At 42.9% G+C, this 12,231-nt stretch overlaps 1 protein-coding gene across 1 annotated transcript in view; it reads left to right on the top strand.

The window, feature by feature from the left end:
* The window catches only part of LMBR1 (limb development membrane protein 1), a 64,002-nt gene continuing 52,181 nt past the window's right edge, over positions 411 to 12,231 (top strand). Inside the window, exon 1 of the mRNA XM_021386812.1 lies at positions 411 to 773. Within this exon, the coding sequence (XP_021242487.1) occupies positions 711 to 773 (63 nt within the window). The 5' untranslated portion in view covers positions 411 to 710. The remainder of the gene's footprint in view (positions 774 to 12,231) is intronic.

Below are 12,231 nucleotides of genomic sequence, written 5' to 3'. Positions count from 1 at the left end.
CTTGTCCAAATAACAGCCGAACTTGTCAACAGAAACCCCTCCGTCACAAAGCGCTGCTCCAGTCAGTGAAACTTCTACATTAACTTTTGTTTACAGTCTTTCAAACTAGAAATTCTAGTGCATTTAAAAGAAAGGCTGCATTCAAGGAGGAACAAACAGTCCCAAGCAACCTCAAAATCCCTCGTGCAGCATAAATTCAGAGGTGATCCACTCGCATCTCCTCAGGGGCACCGAGGGCGCCAGCAGGTGAACCCTGAGGCCCCGCCCCCGAGCAGGCCCCGCCCCCTCCCAGCCCAGCTCCCGCCTTCCTGCCGGGCAGGCCCCCAGGGACAGGTCCCGCCTCCTGCCCATCAACGCGGAGCCCCGCCCCCTCCTCCACTCCCGCCCATTGGCTCCGCCCCTCCCTCGGGCGTTGGAGGCGCGGCTGCGGTGTGCGCGCGGTCGCTGCGTGGTGACGCAGCAGGAGGAGCTGAGGCGGCGTTCCCCGCCCTTCCTCCTCCTCCTCCTCCTCCTCCTCCTCCTCCGCGTCCCGCTGCACGCTGACAGAGCGGTGGAGCTCGCCGCCACCGTCGTCCCTCGGCCGCCGGCAGGGCTCGGGGGAGCAGCGGGCGCTGCCGCCGGCCATGGTGGCCCGCCCGCCGCCGGGGGGACAGCAGCAGGCGCGGCGGCGGCGGCCGCCATTGCGCGCGGGGGCCGCGGGACTATGAAGGATGGAGGCGGACGAGGTGTCGATCCGCGAGCAGAACTTCCACAGCCAAGTGCGGGAGTACACGGTACGCACCGTCACCCTCGGCTCCCCTCCCCTCCCAACGTCTCTCGGGGGTCGCCTTCCCCGCAGCCGCGCTGCCCTCCGGCCCGGCCTCGTCAGGGGCAGCGCGGGGTTCGGGCTGCGGCCCGGGTTGCTCCGTGCCCGGTCCTGCGCTCAGCTCCCCGTAGCATCTCGCTTCCCTGTGCGTTTTCCTGTGCCTCTAGCGAGGCGGGGCGATGCGTTGTGTGAGTGCAGATGCATATATGTGTGTGCAGGCATCTGTATGTATAGGTGTACTTCTGAGCAGCCCGTGTGTGCCGTGCTGTAGCACCTCAGCCTTCACGTGCAGCCTTGTGCCACTGAGGGTAGGCGTGTGTTCCGGTGGTACTGCTCGTGGTGCTCGCACCCTCCTGTCTTCTGCTGCTGGTTGCAAGAACGCACACATCCTTTGCAAGCAGAGCATAACCTTCACGGTTGCTCACATCCCTCAGGTCCTTCTCCATGCATGCCCCGTGTTCTCTGGGTGAAGGAATACAGTGCACAGAGCAGCACCTGTGCTGTCCTGTTTTCCTCAGCGCTGTACCTTACGTGCAGATGGAGAGAGCTGTTGTGGTTTCCTCCCAGATTGCCTCATCCTTGTTTTCAGGGCTATTCAAAGCCCATAGGGGTGTTCTGAGGGGACTTATCTCTCTTGCTGCACATAGGAGACACCATTTTGGTCTGCCACATATGCTGTCCTAACTCTGATGGATTAATTACTTTCTCTTTGCAGCTACTGCTGCCTGAGTATTAAGAGATTTCTTGTATAAAAATATAATCTCATAACTTAGCTTTGAGTGTTTTTCAGCTGTGTGAGGAAGAAGTCTTAAATATCGCTGTTAGTCTTGCCATAGGCCTACATAACTCAGTTATTTGATGAGAGACTTGACTGGTTCCCTGGCGTGATCATTTCTGTATCTTAAAAATCCATATGTTAACACTAACCTTCTTTTGCTGTAGCATTACGCTTTCCGGATAGTTTTTTCTTAAGAAAAAAAAAAGGTTGCAACACAAGTCTGTATGAGGAGAGCTGTTACTTGAGGAGTTTTTTCTGGATCTTCCTGTTTGTGTGAATGGATGTTAGGTATGTCAGGAAAGATGTGACCAGGGCAGGGGCACTGAGAGACTAATACTTCTTTGTAAGGAAGTATTTATATCCTCTGTGTGATGAAAGCAGAAGTATATACACAAATCCTGTGCCTCTATTGGGTGCTGGAATCCATCATTTCCCCAGTGTCTGTTTTTCAGTTTGTATTTCTTTGTGCTGAGTCTCGTACTTTTGTCCCCAGACTCTTGTTCTGACACCTTGTGTGCTACGAATTGTTTTTGTACCTAGGGAAGATGCACAATCTAACAAATTCATTATTTTCATTAAGAATTCAATAGACTTCAATAATTTAAAGAACTAATGTATACTGCAACTACTTCTCTGAAGCTTTGCAGCTCTTCTAAGACCAATTTGTAATTCTTCCTGTTGGCGTGGTCATGTAAGTATTCACATGGGAAAGCAAGAATGCATAATGTAGAGGGTGTAGTGTTGCTTTTTAAGAAAACAAAGTATTCAGCAAAAACTTCTTTTTGAGCTACATTTTGATCTTTGGTATGGTGACAAGCCTTCTATGTTATTGTTTAGTCAGTGAGGGGAGTAAGTTTTCACTTTCAAAACATACACTTGTAAAGTTGTGTTCTTGCCCTTAATTTCTGTGTGAAGGCTGCAGTTGTGTGCACCTTTCTTGCAGCACGTGCACAGGTGCAGAAGCATATTGCAAGAGTGCGTGTTGCATGGCCTCCTGTTGCTCCTGCCATTAGCTTACGGATAATGAAATACACAGAGCACGTTGTTTGCGTGCACCATTATGCTTACAGCCCCCACAATTAGTTCTGCTCTAGCTGGTCTTGAAGTTGCACGGTGAAAATCATTTCTTCAAACATGTAAATAAACATTTGTGCTGTGGGTGTCCTTCACTGAAGGGAAGGAATGTGTTCTGCTGTCTGATGTGTGCGTGAGGCTTTCGTTCCAGCTGCAGGTGGAGTGGGGTCACTGGGACGGTAAATAAAAGGATTGAAGTTTTTGCAGAATTAGAGTGGAGGAAACCTCTGTGTCTGTTCACAGAAACAACTCCATCTTACGGACTCTGTTAGTATATTCCTGTCTTTGCAGACCTGGTTCTGTGGCATGACCTTTACTGGAAGCCAAATTGATGCATTCAGGAGAGAAGAGAAATCAGGGCAAGTTTGACGTAGTTGAAAAGAAAACCCTCTTCTGTTCTGTGAGTTGTATTCATCCTCTTTGAATGGTTTTTCAATTTCTAGATTGTGCTTCCCGAAGGAGTCCTAAAGGCATGTGAAGCTTTACTTCAGTGTAGTGCTTCATTTCTCTTTCATCTATTTTCAGAACGAGGAAGCTTCTAAGTTTCCATAAAGTTTTGCTGCATAACATAAAACAAAGGCTTGTTGCCCTTCAGCTGGCGGTGCTTGACTTTTTTTCTGTAGGTGCCAACATCTGATAATTTCTCTGTTGAAAGAGAAATGTTTTTGAGGTATGTTTATGGATCAAGCCAGAATAATTAAAGACTTCTCAAAAAATAAAATAAATCTTTCATCTGCTTTTGAGGTGACCTTCCCTGTGGTTTAACGTGTGATTAAATTTAGGCGCATCCGTCTCTGAGCCACTTGTTTGGCATGTCCGTATGGTTTCTGGTTTTTCTGGAGTGTACCTGTTTGCACGAGAATAGCCTGCCTTGTTTTGTTGCTTCATGAGGATGATCCCTTCCTTACAGGAGGTCAGCTCTCTAACCTAGTTTCAGCATGATTCTTGAAATGTGAATCTGCTGCTTGTAGGGCCAGTTGTTTGGAATACTTAGTGGAAAAAAACAGCTGTCGGTCTTGTAGTAATGTTAAAATTCAGTAAGGTAAACATGAAGATTGAGAGCTGATGACCCAGTGTTAGAAACATGAGATGTGACAGAACGATGAGTTTGCGCTCAGTCAGGGAAAGCCCTGCCCTCAGTGTGCTGGAGTCCTGCTCTGTTCTGGTTGCATTGTACTGCAAATCAGCTTTAGTTGGTTACAGAACATGGGCAGGGTGCCTTCTCTATTTGATTAGTGTGTGTGCAAGTATTACAGTATGTAAATGCCAGGTAATGTGTGCTAGTCTGTTGCTGTCTTTGTACCCTTAGTTCACCTTTCTTGATCCTTTGACTCACGTTTAGTTTGCAGAGTTCCTGCACATCCATGGAAGCTATGTGAGCTTTTCGGGAATTGGTTTTCCCTTGTGTCCTATTTCTACATTTGTTTATGCAGTGTAATTTAAGTGTCTTGATTGCCACTAAAACTTTTCACAGCCAAACTCAAAGTAGTTAAGCGGGGGGTGAGGATTTGGGTCTCTTTGCTCCTCTGGCTTTACTTTGAAAAATATTCTTACACTCATTTGTTCCTGTTTGAGTCTTCTATTCTGCAATATTAGCTGGTATTTTTTTTTATATTTACTAGTTCTTGATAGCATTCTTCCACTTAAAAAAAATGCAGAATTTTCAGTTTATAAAACCACACACGTGTACTTGGCTACGAGGTTTCCTTGGCAAAATAGTGTGCCTGTGCTTATTTATAGAGTGTGGGGAAAAACGTGGAAGAAAATAACTTGGTGACTGTGGAATCATTAATTGAAAAACGAAGTATATTTGGAAATGATTAATTAGACTAAATATGACATGGGGGAGAAAAAAATCAGTCCTGGCAAAATGAGTTTGAACACAAAAATGCTATTTTAATTGCTTCATACAAGCATAAGCAAATACTGAAACAGCTTTGTTCTCTCGCTTTCCATTTACACCGTTGTCCTCTTGGTGTATTTCAGGGTAGAGAGGTGTTCAGGGTTCTTCAGTAGGAGCTGGTGTGTGGCTGCTGCTGGTGTTTGTCCCGTACGTGGCTGTCGGAAGAGCGAGCCCCTGGAGCGCTGCGGGCCTGCTGGCAGCCTGCTCTTGTTTGTGACCAGTTCTGCTTCCTTCATCTTCTGCTCTGGACAATAGCCGTGGGCCTTGCAGAGCGGTGTTTATGCCAGAAGTGATGATATTCTGGCTGTGGGCCAAGAGGAATATGCTGACTAGCAGCACTGGTAATGTTTTAAAACAACTTATTAAAAACAACTAATGTTTCTATTTTTTTGTAAAATATCTTCTTGTTCCTTTTACAGCCATATAGGGGACAAATGCCAGCAGTAACTGCACTAAGCTAGTTCGTGTAGAGGAAGAACCTCAAAGCTTATGCAAGTTTATTTTATTCAATAACATTTCTTCTTTTCTCCTTGCTGTGAATATTTGTGGAGTACTTTATAACTTGAACTGCTTCTTGCATCTCAAAAAATAATTTTGCTTAGGTTTCTCAGTATTGCCTCTTTTCCAAAACATTCTTGGGGGGAGAAAAAAAAAGAGAGAAAGGAGTACTTGTGGCAGTGGCATGAGAAACAAGGTAGGAGATTGCACATAATAGCACAACTATATATCTAAAACGTTCGCAGCATCGCATTATCTTAAAAATACACTTTTACTGGTAAACATGTGTGCTGTTTTGTACTTCATGGAGCAGTGAGTCATCCTCTGGCTGCTGGTACTGAAGATCAGTGCTGGTGGATCCATCTGGAATCAATAGGTATCTCTAAACACTTGGCTTGGATGAGCAGATAGAGAAGTGCTTATTCTCAAAACAAACAACTTTTGGAGGGTTCTGCTTTTTGTATTTACATAAAAGAAGCAAGGAAGATGGAAGTGTAAAAAGTTATTGCAGTTCAAAACAATTCCTTTAGAAAGCTAGTGTGTTTATTTGTAGTAGCGGGTGACCAAAAGGGAGACCAGTTTCGTGGAAGGTGCAGAATTCTCTTCAAGAATTCAGATTGACTTAAATTCAATATAAAAGAAAAAATCTGCATGAGAAACACAGACTTGATAATGTCAAGGTGCAGGTAGGATTTGAGACAAAGTTAAGAAACAATGGAAGAAATGACAGCAAGCAAGCTCTGTTACTGATTATGACCACAGGTAACTAACTGTACCCAAAGTTGGGTTTTGTTTGGATAGCAGGCCGTGTTACATGTGGGCTGGATGAGATAGCAGGATGCAACTGGGAGAAAGCGAGGTTACTGTGGATGTCTCAGGCTTTGCTGTGATATAGGGATGCTGCATGTGATGGAACTTGTAAGCCCCAGACCCTGTGAGAGGAATGCCTTCAGGGTGAGCCTGGTGCTGGTGCAAGCGCAGCTGTCAGAAGTGTGCTCCCAGTGGTGTGGTAAGCAACGGAGTGATCAGTTCTGGGTTAAGGAAAACTATTGGAACAAAACATTTAAGGTAGAGTAAGCTTAGTACTTTCATTTGAAGGTTGCAAGTGATTTATTAATTTATATATTTTTTAACGCAGTGCTTCTTCCTTTCCTCTCTTTTCTCATTCTCGTATTTGATTTGGTATTTATCTGCGTTTTGGAGCTTAGTGATGATTCTTGTTGAGAAAATCTTAACTTCTGCAATGTTCTGTACTCCCTCCAAAGCTGTCAGCGTGTACTTCTGGAAATGGCTAGGGACGCTGACTTCTTGGTGATTAGTAGCGTGCAGGTGTTTGCATGATGTTTCACGTGGGAACAGGAGAGACTTTGAACATCATGGCTGTAGTTTGGTTTTGTGCATATAGCAATTAGCAGCTTTGGATGATGCATCATTGTAGAAGCTAAGCATGTGGCTATGTATAGATGACCTGGTACTGCTGCAGCCTTTTTGTTGGTCATTCCTGTGACAAGAATTGCCTTGTACATTCAGCAGCTTTAATCAGTCTCCGCTCGTGCTTCCCTCCTCTTTATTCCTTCCGTTCTTCCCAGGTGTAACTGAAACCACTTGCCAAGTGGAACAGCAGGAAGAAGCTTTTCAGCTGCTGTGTGGCATTTTAATGCACCGTCAAATACTGTAGCAGCAAGGGAACAGTAGGATGGGTGCGCAGTGCTGTGTTGTTTTATATTACAGAAATTGAAACTCAGAAGTACAGCACTGCTACTTTTTTTGTATGTAATAATTGGTCGAGCAAAACCACCACCAGTTCAGTTTTCAACTCTTAAGCATGTTCTTAGATGTGTTTTATGGGGTGGTGTTACATGGTGTCTTCTGCCTTCTCTTTATTTCTGTCTAGGTGAAAGGACATCTTCTGTCAACTCTCAGCAAGAAGTGAGGGTACTCTCTATTATGTCCTTAGCCTTTTTTTTGCATATGCTTTGCATAGAAATGCTGATGGATGTGTAATAGCAGTAACTTTTCCGTCTTGAATTCTGGCATAGCTGCTACTTAAATTTTCTTCCTTCCTTTGTTCCATATTTCCTTTCATTTCATAGATAGCACAGTCCAACACTGTCTTGTCTGTTTTGATTCTCCAGATTTACTTTGCCTACTCTAAGCACCAGTGTGCAGTTAAGTAAGAAGTGATCAGTTGTCCACTTGGATGCTTTTCGAGTGAAAAAGTTAAATGTGTGTTAAATAAATGTACCAAGGACTGTGAGCTCTTGTTAAATGAGAGTTCTGTGGTGGTTCCTTACTGTTAAAGGCTGTGTTCTGTAAGATAGCTGGCTTTTTCATAGCAAGAGGGCATCACTGATTAGAGCGGGGTAATTAATTCCTGTGATTATTGGCTTTGCTCTTGGTAACTTAGCCCAGGATGCTGTTGAGGAGCTCTGCTGCCAGGGCACGCTGATCTGCTGCTGGTGAGCAATTGCAGGACAATGTAGCTGTGTGCTTTTTTTCCTTAGTTAGACCTCCTGCACAACAACTGGGGAGAGTACAGTGTATTACGTACATAATCTATTATATGTAGGAGTTGTTGATCTTACTGTGCATAAAAATGCAGCTTTACTATGCACACTAATTGTAATTGGGAATAATGGCTGTATCTTTTGTACTGAAAGAAAACCCTATGTAGTTTGAGCTTATTTTTTTTCTTAGACTTTAAATGTAGCTCTAGCATTTGCAACAGAAGAGGATGATGGTTTTCAATCCATGCCGTGAACTTCGGTGCCAAACTTTTAAAGGTCATCAGCATGGACAAATTGATGTCAGCTGATCTTTATTAACCATCAGGGATATGTACAAGGTAACTTGAGCTAGTTCAGACCTTTGTTACTTGTGTTTAATATTAGATTGCAGTGCCAGCCCCTCAGATGCGCATAGCAACAAACTGAAAAGCACGCAGTTCATCTCCAGCTCCATCCTCACAGGAGCTGAGCTGTCTGGTACAGATCCAGAAGTATGACTGTGGAAGAGCTGGATATAAGGCAACAAAATATAGTGCAGTGCATCTCCAGAAGCAGCTTCTCTTGGTGTGTCCTGTGTGTAACCTCAGCAGGAGCATAGAAGGCTTCCTTTCCTAAACCATTGTGGAGAACTCCAGGGGAGGATGGGTTTGTTTTGCTTCTTGAACCAGGGGCTTTTTTTCTTCCATGCAAAGAAACACGAATGAATTATTTACTCCTTGTTAAAAGGGAGACCCTAACTGTAGCACAGTATGCATGTGTTTTGTTTTCAGTTGCTGGGTGGTGTTTAGGAGAAAAAAAAAAACAAATTATTTTGCATAACTGTTTGGCTCCAACCATAAAAATTCTTGCATTCTTCTTAGTTTCCTTTGTATTTTGGTGCACCTGGTCAAACAAGCATTGTGTACTTCCCCTATAATGTGAGAACATACCATGGTTAGGTTTAGCATAGCTCCCTAGGAGCAGTCTAACTGGAGCAGCATGATGACTGCTTTGTGCTTCTGTAAAATTAAAATAAATTTAAGGAAATGAAAAATCTTGAAGTCATAAGGGTTTTAATTAATGCCATCAGTGTCAAGAATCCTCATTAATCACAGCTGTGTACATTCTGTCTTCACTTTCCCTTTGCATCTGGAAGAGCAGAATTTGAGCTCCAGTGACAAATTCTTTGCAGAAGTTTTTAGGTTATGAGAAATGTAACTTGTCCCAGATTCGCTGCCTTTGCAGCATCCTTACCTTTTGTCAGATCTTGTAGAGATGAGTGATGGCATAAAACCATGTTTTTTGATTGAAAACACGGCTTGCAGTATGACTTGGATTTAATAGCACATGGTGGTGTAAGCTCATACGTATTATTGTCATATATAATAGTTTTCTGAAGGAAAGCTTTTTTTTTTTAAGGATCTGTGTTATTCCTTCCGTAAAGATACTGATGTAGTTTTGTGCGTGGTTTGCTTTTTAGAATAGTGTTCTACTTCAGTATGACTGCCTGGATGCTTCTTAAGAATATTGATTAGAAATGAGAGCTAACAGTTGGTTTAGGATACTGTCAACATATTTATATGTGGAGTTACCTTATTTTAAGCCTTTTTTAAAGGGGAAAAAAAGAGTTGCTAAGAACTATTTTTCAAAGACAGCTGACTGTTGTTAGATTGTTTCCTTTGCATATGGCAAGGGCTATATCCAGAAAATACATATAAATATGTTTCTTAAACTGGGTAGATATGCCTCGTAGTGGAGCTGTGAAGTGAATAAGGAGCTGGTTGTAGTGTCCATGACAACAACTGTTGTGTCAGGAAAAATCTGCAATTCAGTTTCCTTAGGTATCAGCATTAAGAGCAATCTTGCTCAGCTTTGAAATTGAAGAAAAGTGCTCTCTTACAATGCGCTCATTTCTTTAGGAGGTCTGGTCCATGCGCTGCATGAGTGGGATGCAGGGCATAAAGGACCTGGTTACCGTGAAATAGAGGCAGTAGGGAATTAGGATGTATTCTAAAAGGAATAGAAAGAGGTGATGATGCACTTGAGCCCTGAAAACAAGTTTCTATCCCATCTTGAGAGCTGCTCAGCAGATGGGGAGAAAGCATGGATGGATTCGGTGATCGGAGGGTAACTCAATTACTAACATGGTTTTTGGGTGAACAGATTGAAGTATTTTGAGTACAGAAGGGATGGTGTAGTAGCTGCTGGTAGCCATGCTAAGTAGCTGTGAGCCTACCTGGAGCATGCATGCAAGCTCACTCATTTGTAATTAAGAAACATGGACTGAAACTTGAACAAGTGCGAACAAGTGCTCTATTTTTGCTGCTGTACAAAAATACCTTGAAACAAAGAACACTGTGAGGAGTAAGAGCCCAGGATTGCAGCGTGACAGGACAGCAGAGTCTATTCTTCAGCTCTCGTGGACAAACACATTCCTTCTCCTCATCCTAGTGGTGTTCTAATCTAAAAATAGTCAGGATGCTGGCTTTTGCTGTTCCCTTTGGAAAGCTGGTTACAAACACCTCAGGACCACGGGTTCCACTAACTATGAACTGAGACCGGAGACGCGTTTCTGAGTTTCCTTCTTGCCTTTTTTTGAATAGAATAAAGTTTAAACTTGTGATTACTCTTACTTGTTAAGAACCTGAAGCTTCTACTGATGAGAATTTGCTTCTTTCTTTTCTTTCTTCATTAAAAATTCTATGTATTTTCAATAGTAGACACCTTACCAAATATTTACAGTGGCAACATTTTTTCTTAATTCTGACAGAAGTAGAAGGGTAATTACACCAAGATATATAGTTACACGTTATTGCTGAGTTGCTAAGTAGCTGTCATCTAAGACTAGAAATATAGCATTTGACAGTTCATGTTACTGGACAGCTTTCTCCTGCTGTGCCCTGCAAATAGGTCAGTTATCTCAGGGGTGTCTTGTAAGTACAGACCCACATTTTCACTGTACCCTAGCTATCACAGCTAGAGTAAAGGTCATCTATTTTATTTGAGATTGCAGTCATACTTATGTGTTTTTTTTTTTTAAATAAAAGAGCTTAACTTAGACAGAAAGTTATTTGGGTCTTGCAGATTCTTTTTAAAAATAATTTTGCTTGACCCTGTGTATGTCAAACCTAATTTTCAAAGGTGGATGCCTAAAATTAGGTTCTTCTGTCTGCAGGCTTGGTCTAGTTTCAAAGGAACTGGAAACTTAGAGAAGGACTCTTCTCAGCACTGGCACTGTGTTATCTGTTACTGACCCGACAGGCTGTGCTGGGGGGCTCTGAAAACCCAAGGTGCTTCTCAAGTTTTTTGTCCTTTCTAATTCAAAAATATACCAGCATATTTTTTTTAATTAAATCATGTTTCTGTATTGAAGTTTCTTTCTTTGAAGCAATCTCTGGGAAGCTAGGGCAGCGAACTCTATTTGGATGAAATAGTTGAATTCAAAGACGTAGTTATGAAATCTGATTTTTAGCATCAGTGTTTCAGACATCACCGCTGTGTGTTGCCTGCTCAGAATGAGCTCAGTTGCCACTTCAGACCTATGGCACAATACTATTGCTGGGGAAAGCATGTAGGGAGACTACAGGCACCCAGATGCCATGCTCAGATTCTTGGTTGTGCTTTGGTTCTTATCTAATATGACTGCGTAGGAGAAATAACACCACTAGTTTACTTTTATTTGTGTTTTTCTATAAGTCCTTCTTTCCTCATTGGGGGTTGGAACTTGATAATCTTTAAGGTCCTTTCCAAGCCAAGCTGTTCTATGATTCTATGATTAAAGACAACCAATTTTTAAATAACCAATTAAAGAAGTAGTCTACAAGACTGCTTCACCAGGTAGCACTTAATTTCAGATCAAAATGGAGATTTAAACTCAGTTTAGAGTAAAACTCATTCAGTGTTCTAATATTATGATTTGCACATACAGGCAGAGCTGGCAGAAAAACCTATGCAAGCAGTAGGGTAGACTCACTTTGTTAACAAAACCTGCTAAAACAATTCTGGCTTATTCAGCTGGTTAACTGCTGTGTTCTGAGACCTCCTTGGTGACTGCTGGTGTTGTGCACAAGCAAAAGGAAATAGAAAAATGGTCTTAATCGTTAGGGCTCCTTCAAGTAGTTTCTTACTCTGCATGTGCAGGTAACGCGTTTGCAAGCTAATAAAAATGAATTACACTGCTGGTATACAGCACCTTACTGTTATTGTTCAAGTACTAAAGAAGATTAAGGGCCACAGCATCACAGAGTGACATGCTTTACTGTCTTTTGACTGACTCACGTTTTTAATAGGGATCAGTAAACTAGATTAAGGAAGCAATGCTGAGCCACTGAAGTCTCTTTCAAGAGACTTGATTTTTCTTTTTGTTACCCCCTAAGATTTGGAGGGTTAAAACTGTCTTGTCAGTTGATTCCTTCCTTCCCAAATTTCCCACATATTTGTAGCTGTTTTGGCCTTGTCTTACTGTATTGAAGTTCTAGTGCCAAATCGTAGAAACTATTCGATGCAAGTCACCCCGGGCTCCAGGTGTGTCTGACCTAAATACGCTGTCTGACTTGTGAGGAGGGGAGCTCTGCCCTTGGCTTCTCTGACTGTAAAGATGACTGTGTTTGACTAGCTCACACGTGGACATCCACTGTGGCAGTCTCACTGGTGTATATCGTTGCCTAGAATTGGTTGGGCTCAAGAT

The sequence above is a fragment of the Numida meleagris genome, chromosome 2, assembly GCF_002078875.1.
Source record: "Numida meleagris isolate 19003 breed g44 Domestic line chromosome 2, NumMel1.0, whole genome shotgun sequence".
Taxonomy (NCBI): domain Eukaryota; kingdom Metazoa; phylum Chordata; class Aves; order Galliformes; family Numididae; genus Numida; species Numida meleagris.
This window is presented reverse-complemented; position numbering and strand designations above follow the sequence as displayed.